The sequence below is a fragment of the Semicossyphus pulcher genome, unplaced genomic scaffold, assembly GCF_022749685.1.
Source record: "Semicossyphus pulcher isolate SPU_LCO1_2020_fin unplaced genomic scaffold, fSemPul1.0.p SCAF_14, whole genome shotgun sequence".
Lineage (NCBI taxonomy): Eukaryota > Metazoa > Chordata > Actinopteri > Labriformes > Labridae > Semicossyphus > Semicossyphus pulcher.
The window spans coordinates 13,482,238-13,500,191 of NW_027211648.1; the positions used below are offsets into that span (position 1 = coordinate 13,482,238).

At 42.2% G+C, this 17,954-nt stretch overlaps 1 protein-coding gene across 1 annotated transcript; it reads right to left on the bottom strand.

Moving 5' to 3' along the window:
- Window positions 1-14,517: 14,517 nt before the first annotated feature.
- Window positions 14,518-16,126, bottom strand: htr1d (5-hydroxytryptamine (serotonin) receptor 1D, G protein-coupled). The gene has a single exon (XM_069661769.1). It carries the CDS (start codon window positions 16,124-16,126, stop codon window positions 14,981-14,983), a length of 1,146 nt encoding a protein of 381 aa, XP_069517870.1. The 3' UTR covers window positions 14,518-14,980.
- Window positions 16,127-17,954: the final 1,828 nt, after the last annotated feature.

The following is a 17,954-nucleotide window of genomic DNA, read 5'->3' on the forward strand; positions in this document are numbered from 1 at the left end:
GATGTTGTCCTGTACATGCTTAAGTGGTGGTTTTTTAACAAAAAAATGCTTTCTTTAACAGTCATATGTATTTTTGCCCTGGAAAATGTAAACAAAGGCAGCGTGCTTCGTCTGACACCTCCCCCTCGCCCGCCGTTTCAGGCATTAAACATTACGATACTGAAATCATCAATCTTGTCGCTGATGGTCTGGTTTGCTTTTTTAGGTCATAAAGAGGAATCCAAAGTAATTTCAATCTGTTTCATAACCAGTGAAAAACTCGTCACAGGAGCTTTAAATAGATTGTATAAAATTCAAAATTAAGAGAATGATTCATGTTCCCTCAGGATGAATTGAATAACTTAACTAGAGATGTCTTTATACTGTTCATTTCCGTCCTGATACCAATTCTGATACCTACACTTTAGTGTAGGCCAATACCAAACTTCCTCACTTCCTATCAAATGTACATATCATTGGTGGAAAAAGACCAATTGCTGAAATTTTTGAGGAAGATTACACTCTTTGCTAGCAGCAGAGTGTTTATATTCGTTATGGTCATCTGATTTTTTTACCTGAAAAAAAGGGATTTTTCGGGGGGCATTGCTATATCATGGTACCAGTGCAGTGACTGGCGAGCTATAAGCTTCATCAGCTCAGATTAATTTTTGTTTTACTTTACGTAATGAGATTCCCAACAGCCTTAAATGCACTTTAGGAGTAATCAGAAAACTGATGTAGCCAGGTAGCCAACTTATAACTGTTAAAATAAAGACTGACAACTCTCCGAGATATTGCTGTGAACTCGATTGACACAATTGCAGCAGTGTTGGCCTAAAAACAAGACTTTTTTTTAAATCTCCCTGGAGGAGCGTCCTGCAGGAGCACAAGCTATGAAGTATTTATTGGAGCTGTCACAGGGCAGCGTGGGAGGATCACTGTTGTCAGGGTGTCCACTCAGCAGTGCAGTTGCAGCACAACACTGGTGGCAGAGTCCTATTGTAATTGAATTCGAGCTGCAACTGAAGCTGGCTTTTGCCAGCGTCGATAAAGAGAACTCAATAGTGGAGACGGACATAAAAGAGGACGTCAGTGCCCAAAAACACAGTCCACAAGCCCTAAGAAGGTTTCTGTTACTGTTTGAAGTATTTACACCAAAGCTAACAAAATGGATATTTTATATATTGTGTATTTAAAGGGGGATTATGAGGGAAAATAATACAGTGTTTTTTTCTGTCTTTGAATTAAAGGCCTCTGAATAATGAATGAAATCTTTCTCCTTGTAACAAGATCTTTCCTTGTTTCTATGAGATAAGAATCAAAGGGCCGACGTCTCATTTTCACAATATCTATTAATTAATTCCTGAAAAACATTAGAGCAGACACGTGTTTGCTTTCAGTCCCAGGAGTTTAGCATTTTACATCCACTCAGTGCACTGCTTCTAACCGTGTGTAATATTTCCCTTAAATTAACTCGGGGTCATAATTAAAACGATAGTACTCCCAGCAGGTCTCACTTCTCATCCTCTCCACTCAAGGAAAAAGAAACACGAATTAAAAGTCTTGTTAAAAAAAAGAAGAACCGGAAGGTTACTTTAATTTGTTTCATCGCGCAGCTCGGGACACACAGACTTTGAAAACATCTGCTTTAAATAATTTGAAGAGTGAAAGTAATTCTTCATTAAATAAAGATGATTGCTGTGCCTCATTCCATTTGGGTTCAGACGTGGTTCATGTGCTCTCAAGTAGATAGGTCGCTGCGTGGAACCTCTGGGCTGCGAGTGTGTGTCTTTAAAACGCTGCATTTTCTATGCCAGGAGCTCCTCAGATTGATTAACATTGTTGTGAGCCGTGCACTGTCACTGCTGAGTCGTTATGGCAGCAATTTTTGTATTTGCTGACGTCTGTCTTTGTGTGTATGTATCTGTGACCTGTGCATGCAGCTTATGTAAGTCAGTGCATGTATGTTTAAAGGTATATTAAGATATTTCTGTGTTGTTATGGTGACTGATGGCCAATCCAACCCCCCTTCTGTCTCTCCTGCATTAACAGGTGAGTATGTTTACTGAAGGGGTTTATAAGGTTAATCTATTCTTTCATTGTTGCTGCTCATTTCCTTTATAAAGGCTCGACCTGCCATGTGTTTGCTAATTGCCGAAGCCTCAGTGACCGAAATGTTTCAGGGGCCTTTAGACGCCTTTAATACCCTGACCTTTTCCTGTCCAGCACCTCATAAAGGAGAGAATATCAAAGGCTAATTGTGTGATTGTTATGTAACACTGCAAGGCTGACAGAGCAAGCACATGGTTCCATTGGGAACACAAAACTGTGTCGAAACGCTAATCTCCGCCCCCTTTCCGGCGCGATGCTATGCTCCGTCGGTAGCCTCTGCGACTCCCTGTCATCTCAGCTACAAATTCCGCCCGTCTCTGTCTGAGCAGCGCTCGAACATCGTTCCAAATTTGTCGCTTCCGAGTTAGATAAACAGACTGAATGAGTAATAGATACAATAAAGACCTAACCACTGTAACATCTTCACTGTTTGCTAACCCTGTCTCCGGCGTGTTTGTGACGTCAGATGGTGACGCAGCAGAAAAGAGATATTTCACTGGCAATGGGAAAAGAGACAATCAGCATCTATAAGTGGATCTTCCTGGGTCCGAAAAACCCGCGTCAACGCAATCAATGTGCTTTGTTGCGACAAACTGATAGAAGATTTTGTGACATTTCCTTTCTTGGCACTTTGTACAATGACTTAAAAAGTTACATCTTTCTGATTCCTTAAAGAATTAAGTACAGTAGACTTTCATGTTGCCTCCATTGGATTATTTTTTTAAATGAAAAAAAACCTTTACACAGACATGTAACATCTGTTCGTTACGCTTCAGGATGACAGGCAGTGTGAGTGAGACAAAAAAAAGGATTCAAAACCATGTTGACGATTTACCAGTTGAGGTGTAGATTTATTCTGGCCATCCAGACAAGCAAAAAAAATCATTATCAATCAAATATCATCATTAAGTGTCCTCATGTAGAGACAAAAGAAATGGAGGTTATTCAAACAGAAAACACAGGCTCTCCTCATAGCCCTCACCTCCAAACTGACACACACCAACCCAACAGTTGATTTCACACACCTTTTATACTTTGCTTTTAGGCCAATCACAGGTGACCTCTGTAATCAGTGCCATCTTGACCACAGGTGAACTTAATCTCACCTCTCCAGGAGTTGATAACACACAAGCATAACTGAACAAAGGAAAAAAACTGAACTCAAAGCACAAGTGGCCATTTTAAAGGAATAAATAATGAAAACACCCCATTTTATCATAAATTCAAACAGAGAAAATAAAATAAGAAATCATGATGTTTAATTCACACATATTTAACAATTATTATGTACAATTATGTTTGAGAGGAATGTACACCTTCCTCTTAATCAAAACAAATCTATCATTTTGCCGGGTTGCACACTTTATAACACTGTTTGATACCTTAATGTTAGTAGTTAAAGTAGATTTTATTAATGGAGACAGACATGGTTTAAAAAGGGTAATCTGACATGTGTTCGAACACAAGCGAGACCAACCCTGCATAAATCCGTGCCCGAATTGGATCCCCCAAGCCAAACAAGTCTGGACACGCCCCTGCTGATTGCACCAAAATCTCTGACTGTAACTCCACAAAAGTAAAATTTCATTAAAGTCTTAAAAAATGAATGTAAAAGACCTTACCCTCACTCTGGAGTACATGAGACAAAACTAAACTGCCGAATGGTAGATCTTTTTGGAGGAGAAGAAAGAGGCCAAAGAGGGACAAAGAGCTCTCTGAGGGAGCGCTTCAAATTTTCAGCTTTCATAAAAACCCATTTCAAAGGATAAAAGCTCCAAATTGCTCGCAAATGGGCCTGGAAAGTTTAGCTTTTTTAAGTGCTAGAAGTATCAGAGATGAAAATGGGATAGTAGAGATGAAAAGCCTCTTTGCAAAATACATATTGCTTCCGTGTGAGTGCCCTACAAGTGCGAGCAAAAACTTTGTGCTCATATGCAGAGGATGGCTACACCTACATAGACTTACATTTAGAAAGACGTGGACGCGTAGTAACAGGTTTGTTCTTCAGTTCACTGACTGCTTCGTATTCTTACTTTTGGTCCAAACAAATGATAAATACACCAACGTGCGGGGGCTTTTACAGTTCGTTTTGGTTAGCAGAAGTGGCGACAGTGGCTCCACCCGCCGGTCTCTACTGCTATGCTCCAAAAAGCGTCACCAGCACGAGATGGCAGCACTCGCCTCGGGGGTGTTCAGGCTTCACTTTTGTACAAGAGCAGATGGAGACGTGTCGTCTATCTTTATATACAGTCTTTAGTTTACACACAGGGCATGAACACAGTCTCCTCAGGTAAAATCTTTACGCTATGTCCCCCTGACGTCCTCCCCTGCTCTCCTTGTAATGACTGCGAACACAAGAAGTTGCCACCAAATTATAAACAGAAATATGGTTCACTGACTACCTTGATGGCCTTATTTAAGAGAGCACGGTCTGCTGATTTTATATTGAAAATGGAGGAATCAATAACTTGATGAAACTGAAAGCACCAAAATATTTTAACATGTCGCTCTACAGTGAGGTACAAACTCCTTTCTCATAGAAATGTGCAGGATTGTCGTTTTAACAACAGAAAATGTGACGTGGGTAAGTTATTACTGCTCATTTTATGTGTTGACATCTACAGTGGTTCGGTCTTCTGGGTTTAGACCAAATCTTTTGGGCCTCAAACCAAACAAATGCTCAATTCATAAACATGTAAACTTCACACCAGACTGCAGCTTCCTGCTTCTGGCTTTATTTAAATATCGGTGTATATTTCAAACATCCCTGCAACCAGCAACATCTTACTCTACCAGATCAGGCTTTAGAATAAGTTCTGCATTGCTGGAGGATAACTAGAGAGAGAGATGGTTTGACTTGTTCTCATTTTGTACACTGATTTACTGAATTCCTCCCCCGCAGCTATTTATCATGTTTTTAGTCCTCAAGCCTGCCAGCCCAGCTCCCCACTGCCGCACAACCCCGCTGCCTCTCAGTCGATTTTCTTGCATGGTTAACCTTCAATCCAATCTGTATTTTCTTGTGGAATCAGCAAACACTCAGTGCTCTCCTCCTGCTCGCCCCGATCTGAACTCTTTCGAACAGAATCCTACTCCACCACCCTGTCAAAACAAAGCCTCTCAGTCGGGGTGGTAAGTTGCAGAGCTAGCATAAAGTTGCTCGTCAGAACTCCCAGTATACTTTACATCACACCTTGAGAGATAAACCCTGACACCTTTAAAACACTCGGACTAACCTCGCGCCATGTGAAAGCGGCCTACAGCGGCGTGTCTCAAGCTGATGAATGTTTCAAACAAATGTTTTTAGGGACTCCTGCTGCTCTGGCATCATTCATAAAATATGATGTCTGGACTTGTGTGGAAAAACTGTTGGCTGTGTACGAACACATGTGGAGAGGGAAAACAACAAAGTAATCCTGGAAACAATCTAACAGCATTTCTTATTCATTTATATTGTGAAAACTTGGGGAAAGGAGTATGCACGGGAGACGCTGATCCTGGAGTTGACTTTGTTTATGATTACTTTGTGACATATTCCGTACTTCCCTTGTACACATGTGCCTCACAGAGTGAGATTGTGTGTGTCAGACATGCTCCAACAACTCCAAATACTTGGTTTGGTTTCAGCGAGGGGGGCACCTGTGTAGAGCGCACAGGAGGAGATGAAGGAGGAGGAGTCTTCTGTAACTGTTACTGGGTTAATAATCCTACACGTGTAAGGAAGTTTCTGCATTACAAACGCAACAGTACCAAAAATAATACAGGCAAGTAAGGTTGAGCAGTACAGAGTATAAAGCAGTGGAACTCAGCTCAACTTAAACGGCAACATTTGCTTGCAGTGAATGTTTCAGTTGGCGCAGTAGACGCTAGCTGTAGCCACTTCCGCTAACCAAAACGCACACTTAAATTCGAGCTGAAACGGCATTTCGAGAGTATCTAGCTTCCGTATCGTGAAGTATTTCCGAGTGAAACAGGACGTGCAAGCGGGACATACCATTAGAGGGATTTGATTTGATCGTTGAGAAGTGGCCGTAGACGTTCTCCACAGAGCAGTAGCTAGCTTACTGACCGACCGTTCTTGGTGCTCTGCGGCTAAATGTCGCAGATTGATTGACAGGTGGATGTCATGATATTATTGGTTGAAGCCTATTGGCTTGAAGACGTTCTAGCCTACGTAAGCACACAGGATATATTTTTTTTACAGGAAGAAAAAATGATCGGATTTTGATATAAGAATGCGAAGAAATGGATTTTCTGTATTTTTTTTTGCCTATATTGTCAAATAGATGCACAATATTACTGGGGATGTGATCTAAAAGGATTAAAATTACATTTTTAATTTCACCTCGACTTTAACTTAGCGAAATAAAGCGGCAAAGATGCCACACACCGCGTACTTAACAGCAGAACAGCTTCTTTGTGTTGGTCTGAAGCAGACGTTCACAGGGGACTTCAATGACTGTAGTGATTGTTTTAGTTGCGTCTCCTCTCGGCGTTCCTCCTAACTGGGAACAGATCGTCTGCAGGAGCCGTATTTGTCGACAGAGCTGTCAATCATCCTTTTTGCAGAATCAAATAACTAATTAAAACTAAACTTCCCAAATTAATGAACACTTGGACATGAATCTGCATGATGAGAACTAACTATAATGACAGATGAGAAAAAATCCTTTTACTATATCCTGTAAGCCTCTATCATTGCTCCCTGGAGTCAAATCTTTGACTAATCACTACAATTATTCCCTCGCAGAAGTTTTCGTGCATCATTTTAATTAATTTCATCCCGAAGCAGCAGCACGATATTTTCCAAGTTTTTACCCCACCGTGACGTTTTGTGTCTTCAGTGAAGGGTTTTGACTTGAGTGTCTTACACTTCACATGAAATGTAAAATATTCACGCACACACATAAATCTTTAAAGTCCCATGTTTGCGATCATGTATGTTGAGGTAGTAAAGGTGTTTTTATGAGTGCGCGTGGATGTCCATATATTCAAAGCATGTAGACCGCGCTGAATATTCATGCCTTTTAGTCTAAGTGAGTGTGCACAGGCGCAGATGGAGAGCAGCTTGTCAGATTGTATTTGTGTGTGTTAATCAAAGTGTGAGCCGCTTGTGGACAGCACTCGTGTAGAGAAAAGCTGCATAATTTATATACTGTACGCTCCATTTCTAGTCTCCTGCAACGCTTCTCTTCAGATAAGAGAAATAAGAATGTAGTCTTTGAAAGTGCACCTCTCACAGGGTGTTTCACTTTTAACGTTGGCTCTATATATTTGGGATTTTGGTGAGGATAGAGACATTTTTACAGACAGAAAAAAAAATCATAAAACTTCATTGATTGCTTCTTATAGGGGTCCATTTTTAGCCATGCTAGCAGCTAGCTATCCCCTAACATGACACGTTGAGGAGACCTGTCAATGGGTTTTATGTTATCAGCCATGTCTTAGGTCAGTATGTTAAAATCACCCACCTAGAGCTTATAGCCTATATGTTATACTCCCTGAAACCCATGGCCTCAAATTTCTGGGTGACTCTCAGTGGTAGAGTCTGTCGTCTCTCAATCGGAAGGCTGGGGGTTCGATCCCTGACTGCTACGGTCACATGTCGAAGTGTCTTTGGGCAAGACACAGAACCCCACATTGCTCCTGAAGGCACAGCCATGTACATACTGAATGGAGGGTGGCGCTTAGGCCTTTGCCATCAGTGTCCTAATGTGAGTGTGAAATGTGTAGCATGTGTGAGTGGTCTGAAGGCTAGAAGAGCACTAAGTACAGTCCATTTACCATTTATCTACACAGCAGATTGCAACCATTTAAACTGCATAGGGATAGCTCAGATTAGTCCGTCACTTTGGTCTAGACTGAAATAGCTGAACAATTATAACATGGATTTTCATGATCCTTCACTGATCCTTTGACTTTTTCTATAGCGCCACAATGAGGTTCACATCAGTGGTTTTAGCATCTCAACAACTATCAGATGTTAAATTTACATATTCACGTTCCCTCTAAATTAACAAACGATGTAGGTGATTCCTTAAATTTCATCCACCATTCACGGCCACCATCAGGATACATTTTTACTTTCTTGTCGTGACCATCAGCTTCAGCTTCACTGTGCGTCTATGTGCATTCTAAATGGCTAAACTAAGATGGTGCAACATGGTAGCCAATGTCTGCCTGTTAGCATCGGCATTTTGAGCATGTTAGCATGGTGATGTTAGCTCAAGGCATCACTTTCTACCACTACAGCTTCACGTAGCTGCTAGAGCATTACTATTATTTTTGTTATTTAAAGTGTGAACAACAAATTAAATGTGAAAAATTAAGAAATTTACTTGTGCAAAAAAAACAAGGATATCATTTCCATTGAATAAATGCTCTATGCCAATTATATAACATAGTAAAGGATGAGCTGCTGTTGTTGCATCCATGTTGCCTCCACACCAGTGATTACGTCTGATAAACTATGTAAGTGGACTACTAAGACCCATCACACATTCAATAAATAAACAGTAGCACAGATATTTTCTTACTTGACATCTTTAGCTCGCTAAGTAATATTTAGTATATGATGAAGTGGCACCTTATTAACCTTTGACCTGCCATGGTTAACAGAGCCTGTTGCACTCTGTCTCAAGGGGGCTGTCTCTCTCTCTCTCTCTCTCTCTCTCTCTTTCCACTTGCTTCCCCTCCTCCAACCGGTTTCTCCTGCGCTCGCTCTCAGCTTTACCCCTCACTCGAGTCGAGTAGTGACAGTCCCCATCCCAGGAGGTTAAATGCATCGTGACCTTTTGGTTTCCCTGCTCAAGGCAGCCTAACATTATCTGAAGCCGTCTCCCAGTTGCGCTGATCTGAGGGGACAGAACTACTCCTGGCTCCTGTTCTTTTTTTAAGCATGCGATTTTTTGGCATTTTATTTTGTAGTTCTCATCGAAACCAAAGATGTAGCGATAAAATGGCATTTGTTTAACCTATTCAGTTGTTTGGATGCTTCTTTTTTGTCTTATGTTGGGATTTTGCACATACATACTCTTTCACTTATCTCAATATCTTTGTACTCATTTCTAAAGACACATTTGTCTCATAAATGATTCCCGAAGGCATAAATCAAGAGCTTGTGGGATAATTGTTGTATCTTTCAAGCTGTATCCTGAATTATAAGGTCTTGTTTTACACTGTTAAATGTTACCCACATACTAATTCAGGGACAGCATCATTTTTTGTTTAAAGGTATCGTAGTAGGATTTTTCCTGCATTTTGTCAACAACACATTCAAACTGGGCCCCTCCTCCTGGGCTCGTGCGAGAACACACCCACCCCACCGAGCTAACACCGACAGCATCACGGTTACTGTTGAGCTTGCATGCTAACCGCCGGTTACCGTTGCGCTTGCATGCTAACCGCCGGTTACTGTTGCTCTAGCATGCTAACAGCCGGTTAGCGTTGCGCTAGCATGCTTATCCCCAGTTAGCTTGTCCAGCAGAAAGAAGACCAACTTTGTATTGCTATTTGCCATGTTCGCTGGTCTGAATGGGGCAACACAAATGTATAAGTGATGATTTATATTATATTTTATTTGTAAAAGTCTGTATTTTATTTTTAAAATATGTGTTTTGAGGTCAGCTGGTCGATAAGTGACAGGTTCAAACACAGGCTGTTTCCATTTTCTAAGACAATTGAACCTAAAAATGTCATTCAATGTAGACTGCGTCATGCTAACCCCAAACGGAGACAACATGCTAATGCTAAATGGCTTAAGCTGTGTCCCGAATTCAAAATACATATTAATGTTTATAGTAGTATACATACTAATTGTCATGGTATACTTTATTTTATTTTACTTTATATGTTTTTACCATTTTAATCTAGGCATTACTTTTCAGCTGGTGTATCAGTGTGGTTTCACAAATAGACATCGTGATGTTTTTTCTTCTCTTTGTTCTTCATTTTGTCACTTTTCTAATCTGGCCACCAGATGGAATAAAAACTTAGCTTGGGGTGGCTGTACTGAGGCACAGCAGCTTAATGTTAATGTCGGCATGCTAACATGGTGATGTCTAGCTGGTATAGTGTTGACCATTTTCACAATCATAGTTTAGTGCGTTAGCATTTGCATGTTCATGTAGATTTTAAGGGATCACCAAAGTTATGATTCATCCTCTGGGGGACATGAATGTAGCAGATCCATGCATCCACTGGCTATACCGCTTACCCCGTTCAGGGTCGTGGGAGGCCTGTCCCAGCTGTCATTGGGCAACAGCCTGGATTGATCGCCAGTCAATCACGGGGCTGACACACAGAGACAGCCAACCAATCACGCTCACAGTCACGAATGAGGGCAATTTAGAGCCCGATGAACCTAACGAGCATGTCTTTGGACTGTGGGAGGAAGCCTGGGTTACCTGAAGGGAACCCACGCATGCACATGGAGAACATGCAAACTCCACACAGAGGCCCACTATGTCTGAACTGGGATTCGAATCAGGCACCTTCTAGCTGTGAGATAACAGTGCTAACCACTGCAGCACCATGCAGCCCTATGTAGAAGATAACAACCCAAATCCGGCCTATAGTTGTTGAAGTTTTTCATTAACAATCGCACATGTTGGGGCACTAGTTTAGCTCAGTTGGTAGAGCAGGCGACTGATGTTGCCATGGCCACTGGTTTGACTCCGACCTCGGCCTTATGGTCCATGTCATCCCCACATTTCCTGTCTATCTTCACTGTAAAGGCAAAGGCCAAAAAATAAACTTTAAACAAACCACAAATGTTGACCTCTTGTTGCGGTTAGAGGAAAAACCAGGTGTTCACCACAGTCGGTAGAATAAATCTTCAGTTAGCCATGCATGTTTCATTCCTATCCATCCGGTATTTGTTGAGATGTTTCAGAATGGACCGAAGAGATGGATCGACATTTGGATCCAAGGAACAACATTTTCTAACATCTCTTGAGGTTTATACTGTTCAGTATTCTCAGCCAGTGGTTCACCTGCAACTCTCTTTGGAAATGTAAACAAAGAAATTGCACATTAATAATACATGCTCTTCAGGTTAGCTGGTCTTCAGCTCTATTTCTGAATATGTGGAAGACTGTGCATTTTCAGACCGGTGGAGAAAGACTGAGAGCACAGCAGGTTGTGGTGTCCTGGAGATGTATGATGTATATATATATATATATATTCAGGTACTCTGAGAGAAGGACATGAAGAATTGATGGCAGGGACAGGTGGAGGTCCATTAGGTCACTCTGTGTTTACTCTGCAGACGTGACTCTCTGTGGACTGACTCACTTGATGGACATCTGCATCTTTTAATGGTAATATATTCAATGTGAAAGTCTCTTTGCAGTGACCAGAAGATTCATAACAATCTAATAGATTTCAATGTCACTCTTATGAGTTTCCTGACACCCGCCAGCCTCTTGAACTGAAGCCCGCAGCACATCTCAGGTAGCTGGCACACTCTGAGCTGTGACCACGCAGGGAGTCCTACCTGAACACAATGCAACAGACGAACATGTGAAGGTCATCTAACTTCCTGTGTAGGTGATTTTACAGATTCAAGTCTCACCGTGCATTACTGCTGAAAATAACGGATGTCATTTACATAGTTTATTCCATAGATAAATGATTCAACTGACCTGCAGCTATTCAGGTTACATATCTCCCACTCTCCACTAACACTCATATATCTCTCGTCGTACTGGAGCGCTCTTATGAATTTACATTTTATTCTGTTATCTCCCTCTTGTTCTTCTGTTCTCTCCTTCAAACTGACTCATTTTTCAAATACGTTCAACCCCCTTACTTGTTTTTCCACCATCTCGTTCCTTTCACGTAATTGGATTGCGTTTTCCTTCGCGTGTCTCACAGGAAAAGCTAATTTGGAAACACAAGCCCAGCTTTCATGTTAACATAATATTTTCATTTAAAATGGCACATACGATACCGTTTCCCATCCTTTTCTCTTGGTAATACGCTCTTATAGATTTATGCTTCACAACATCACAAGTTACATCGCAGCCTGAGCCAGAAGGGAGCCCAGTTTCTCACCCAGGCTGCCGTTTGCACCTCATGATGAAGCCGGGGTTCCTGGCTGGTGTTCCTGCATGTGCCATCCAACCTCTGCAGCTCATACAGGATCAGGCCCAGGCCTTCTGCTGCAAGTCATCCCCCCTTTCCTGTTCCTATATACTGTATGTAATAAAGGCAAAAGTGCTCCAGAAAGTAATCTTAAAATCAAAAAGTTTATATCTGATTTAGAATTCCATAAAGAAACTCAAGTTAAGGTGCTAAATTATTCAGGGTATTTTTGCTGCATACTCAAACGAGGGTGAAAGGTGGGACCTGAGAAATAAACATCATGATTTTTTGAGTTTTCAGGGTGTTTTTGTTTGTCTCTGATGGTTTGAATAACACTTTAAAGGGGACAGTAAAGTGAGGTGGTTTTAAGGATACAATAAATACATATTAGTATATAACTCATATTATCAGAATACTGTCATTTTGTGACTCTTTATGACATTTACATAGCATCTGTGTTTGTCCTTTTACATGTGCACTAAGCAGGGTGCCAATGTAAAACTGATAAAACATAAATTAATCCTACAAAAATGTGACTGAGCTTGTTATCAAGAAAGCCATAAGCTGTGTCCCAATTCAGCGGCTGCATCCTTTAGAGGACGTATTCGAAGACCGAATTCCCATTTCAAAGGCTCCTTCAGATGCGGCCGATAAATGCATCCTTTTTTTCCCGGGCCATGAAGGATCCATCGGTGCATCCTTCACGGCCCAACGTATCCCGAGATTCATTGTGCACCAATTCAAACAAGATGGTTCCTCTTAAACAGCCGAGGAATACACTTTTAAATGTAAACATTTTTGGTTTCAACTCAATCGAATAGCTAGCGATACAAATGTTAAAAAACTAAAGGGGCCTTGAATCAAATTATTTTTCAAATATTAAGTTAAAGATATAATCTCGAAGATTTTCATTTAAATAAATGTCAAGTTACTATCTATCGTCGAATGAGGTAACACAATGGTGATTGAGCCTATGGCCCACTGATGAAAGCCTTTGCATTTGCAGTATATAGTATTTTTATTGACTGGGTGCCAAAAAATCACAAGCGGCGCCCAGTTAGTGACGTGTTTTCCATCACCCAGCAGTGGTTGGTCTGCCAGAGAGGGTAGGCGGAGCTAAGCGGCTGCTTTTCCGGTCTCTGCAAGTGTTGCGAGTAAACAGTAATCTACTATGGCTGAACAAACTAAGAAATGATCGATGACTACAGATACAACTTCAGAAATAATTGAAAATCCAAAGAAAAAGAAACAAATTGGACGCTCAGATTAAGGCAAACAGTCTGAAAAGGAAAGAGACCATCAGCGAGGAAAATCAAGAGTTACAACCGGAGTCAGCGGTGGATGTCTGGTTACAAGTGTGCTCCTGCAATTGCCGTTTGTCGCCATTAGGTGCTGCCAAATACAACAAAATTATCGCTTTAAGTTACACAACATTAGTTCTGATAGCTAGTTAGCCCACTAGCTACCTGTTGCTAGGTGACAGGAGCGGCGTTGGTGACACCAATAAGAAATCCTACATAAACCAGACCGTCTCATTTCAGTTTGGCCCTAGTGCCTACACAGGCGACGAACAACTCATCCTTCGTAGATCGCATCCTTCGATGGATGCAGCCTCCAAATTGAGACACAGCTATGATCTTTCTTTTACATTTGTTAAGATTCAGGCCAAGACATTATTAATGTGGCCAAAAGTTGAGATGACTCAAATCAAAGTCAAACCAACATTAGTCACTGCATGTTAAACGATCCGCTCACACTAATGTGACGCTGGAATGATGAACAGCATACAAAGTGTGAGAGTGACGCTCATTATATCAAACTTACGTCTTTCCAATCTTGCATGCTTGTGTCTTTGTTGTCTGAAAATACAGAGAGTCATACGAATAAGACAACTATGTAAATCAGCCATTGCATCCATGCTTTGGTCCTCGTAGCAGAACAGAATCAGTTTTCCTGCGTGTACGTACCATCAGCCAATTAAACTCTTCTTCTTTCAGCGCTACAACAAGAATTTACAAATCAAACGCTTAATTAGTCATCCTCAATGTGCCCTCTCATCATGTGCCCTCTCATCATGTGCCCTTACCTTGTCCTTTCTGCTCCAGCGTATAATCTAATAAGATTTATAGGGTTTATTTTTGCCCTGGCATCGGGTGTTGAAATTCAGACTGAAGATGTTGTTTCCGTTTCGGTCTCTGTAATGACCAGTCAAGCCTCAGTGGAGGATAGCATGTATAAATGTCAGACACTCGACAATCCTGCCTCCACAAGCTTGCATATATTACACACACACACACGTATAATTGCACACATGGAGACAGTTTTACTGAAGCTCGGGACTTTGTAGCATTTCTAAGTACTTTACTGTACCACAGAAACATTATAGGGAGCAGCAGCTTACAGAATGACACAGAGATTAAGACGACATATATTTCATGGCTTTTCTTTTTCCGCTGGATTAAATCCCATCCCTCTGAGTTTGTTCTGTCCGTACAATTATACACATAATCTTTCATTTTGTCCAAGAAATAACAGCAATTAGACTTCAGATCTGCATTTAAATCTTTTTAAGATGGTCCACGATTCATGGGGGTCAAGATTTGTCTTTTTTTAGCATGCATTAGTCTCTATAAAGGAAATGCTGTAGGTGTCTAAAGAGCTATGGCACGGAGCTGTTTGATGTAAAGAAAAATCACAATCAACATGTGTTTACAAGATGGAACATTAAAGTGTTCATTACTTTTATTATCATTATTATCTTGTTTTTTCTTTGTCTTTTTCAAGAGTTTAAATCCACCGTTCTTCAGGTGAAGCGTCTGAATTTGACGAGTTTCTGGAACGCCTGTTTGAACTCGTCGTTGAACGCGGTGTAGATGACAGGATTGATGAGGGAGTTCAGGTATCCCAGCCAGGTGAATATATCAAAAAGCACCGGGTGGAACCAGCACTCTTTGCAAATGGCCAGGACGAGCGTGCCGACGAAGAACGGGAGCCAACAAACGATGAAGGCGCCCAGGATGATGCCCAAAGTCTTGGTCGCCTTCCTCTCCCGGGCCGCACACAGTCGTTTCCTCTCCAGCACGCTGTCTGCCAGCTTCACTTTCACACTGTTCATGAACAGAGGCGACCCGCCTCCTCCTCCTCCGGCATTGAGAGCGTGTAGGTGTGCTTCCTGGTTCGAGGAAGAATTGAGAGAACAGAGAGACGAGCCTGCGGAGGTCTGGATGAGCTGAGCCGTGGTGAAACGTTTCCCAGAGGACGGCGTCTTGAAGATGCGGGAGCGGGCCGCCACGTAGATCCGTCCGTAGAGGATGATGAGGAGCACTGTGGGCACGTAGAAGGCGCCAAAGGTGGAGTAGAGGGTGTACGAGATCTGATCTGTATTCACCATGCACTCCGTCAGCTCCTCGTGGGCTTTGGCCTGCCGCCAGAAAAGAGGAGGCATGGAGATCGATATCGAGATCACCCACACTACGCCGACCATGATGGCAGCCCGGCGCATGGTGCGGCGTTTCGAGTACTCCAGTGCGTCAGTGATGGCCCAGTAGCGATCCAACGCGATCACACACAGGTGCAAGATGGAGGCGGTGCAGAAGGTGATGTCGGACGACAGCCAGATGTCGCAAACGATCTGCCCCAGCGACCAGGTCTTGCTGACGGTGTAGAGGATGCTGATTGGCATGACAAGGATCGACACGAGCAGGTCCGTGACGGCGAGGGAGCCGATCAGGAAGTTGGCTGGCGTGTGGAGCTTCCTGGTGAGGAAGATGGTGGCGATGACGAAGGCGTTGGAAAGCACGGTAGCGAGGGTGACAAGGGCTAGCAGCGCGGACAGGGAGATCTGGAGGCCGAGAAGCGTGGCCTCGCTCCAGGGTGGAGTCGAAGAGTTGTCTGGACTCTCTGTGAAGTTGCTGGTAAAGTAGTCCAGCGAGCTATTATCCAGCTCCATCTTGCCTCTGCTGCTGTTAGACCTTCTTCTCTGCAAGCCTGAACATTGTTAGCTAAAACCGCACATGGATCAGTTCAGGCATGGCACTGAGGGAGGCCTTTTAGTGTCCAGGCACTGTGGGACTCTGCTTTTGAATGCCAAAGCTTGTCTGTTATCCTCCTCCATTATTTCCCATGCTTTGCATTACAATGAGGTTTAATATCCACCTTTAGCAAACATTTAACTCCATCATTTAAGCTCACAAGCTAATGCTCCCGTAATTGAAGCCGGCTAATTTGCCTATTTTGCTTCTCCAGCATTGATTGGCCTCACTTTTGTAGCTGCAGGAGGCACAAATCCTAATTTGTATTCAGCTCCTGTCAGACTGTTGGGCACCTCTCTTTTCTCTCCCCAGTTCTCTTATCTCATCTCCAACCGGCAGCCAGTCGGCAACAACACCTTCAGACCGAGCCTTTCCTATCTATCAAGGCGTTAATGGGCTCCTCCTTTTCAATAAAGCCAAGCGGGGAGCTGCGTGTAGGAAGGAGATGACGACAGATACACAGGTCCGCTTGTTGTCTCTCTCTGTTATCTATTCCCGAGTCCACGTGAGGCCTTCTAAATTGATGTTTTTTGCACTGAAACTTTGGTGTCTTTGATGGTGCTGGAAAGCCAGAGCATCACATTAACATCCACATCAAAGATAGTCCAAGAAAAATGGTCCAGTTTGTAGATAATTTGATATCCATAAAGCTTTTGGCAGTTCTACAGAAGTTTGCTGGAAGCTTTTTTTCTTTCAGGTCGCAGGTACTAAATGCTTGTGTGTTCTCTCCTCCTCCTCACTGTCAGTGTTTTCATGACGCTTCCTCTGCAGCATCTTCATCCTAAGTGAGACAAATGAGAGGGAAAAAAAACAGGAGGGAAGATTAGTGATATTCAACATCATCCCCTCCCCCATACTGTGCGAATAAACACACAAACAAACCACCTACATTAAGAAATCCCACACATGCATGGTAATAAATTCGCATGAGCAGCCGAGATCTCCACCTCGACCTGTAAATGGAGCACATTGACTTCATACAAAGACTCAACACCCACACGCGCACACACGGCGGCTGTTGTGATTGATTACATTTGTTGTAAGAATGACGATGAAATCTCCAGGCGAGGTAAATAAACAATTCACCAAAGTCCTAACCTGTTTGCTTTGTATTAACACTGTGAAACTTTTCATTTATTTTAGCTGCTGTCTGTTTGCCTTAATAGAGGAGTCCTCTCGAGTTCTGGTCGCCCAACTGAATCAGAAACAGATTTATAGTTACAATGTTACAGTTTCATTTAGCAGGCGCTTTTGTCCAGAGCGACGTACATCTGAGAGTTAATACGACACAAGCAACGATCAGGACAGGAGGGAACAAAGTCAGTGTCAAGTGCTTCTTTTTTTTTGCCTCAATGTCGTCATCATCAATAGCATCAATATCATTAAGGTCAGAGGTGAAAGAGCTTCCTCTTAAGCTTCTTCGTAATGGTGGAAAGGGACTCTGCGGACCGAATGGAGTTTGGTAACTCATCCATTTATAGTAGAGTACTTTTACATTGCAAGAAAATTGTCTTTGTCTAATGTTGCATACAACAGAGCACAACAATAGAAGTAACAAATATATATTCATACAATCCTTTAAGAGGTGTTTAATGACCTCACAGACTCACAAGTTAATCATGAGTGTTGTACATTGCTCCACAGATTTTATTTTGTCTCATGTTTTACATTGTATTTTCACACCAGGAGACGTTATCAGTTCTGTATTGCTTTTTATTTTACATCAGCCCTCAGCCTCAAAAGATG

What these genes read in the sequence shown, in the direction of transcription:
- htr1d (XM_069661769.1), bottom strand. Translation starts at nt 16,126, where the DNA reads ATGGAGCTGGATAATAGCTCGCTGGACTACTTTACCAGCAACTTCACA.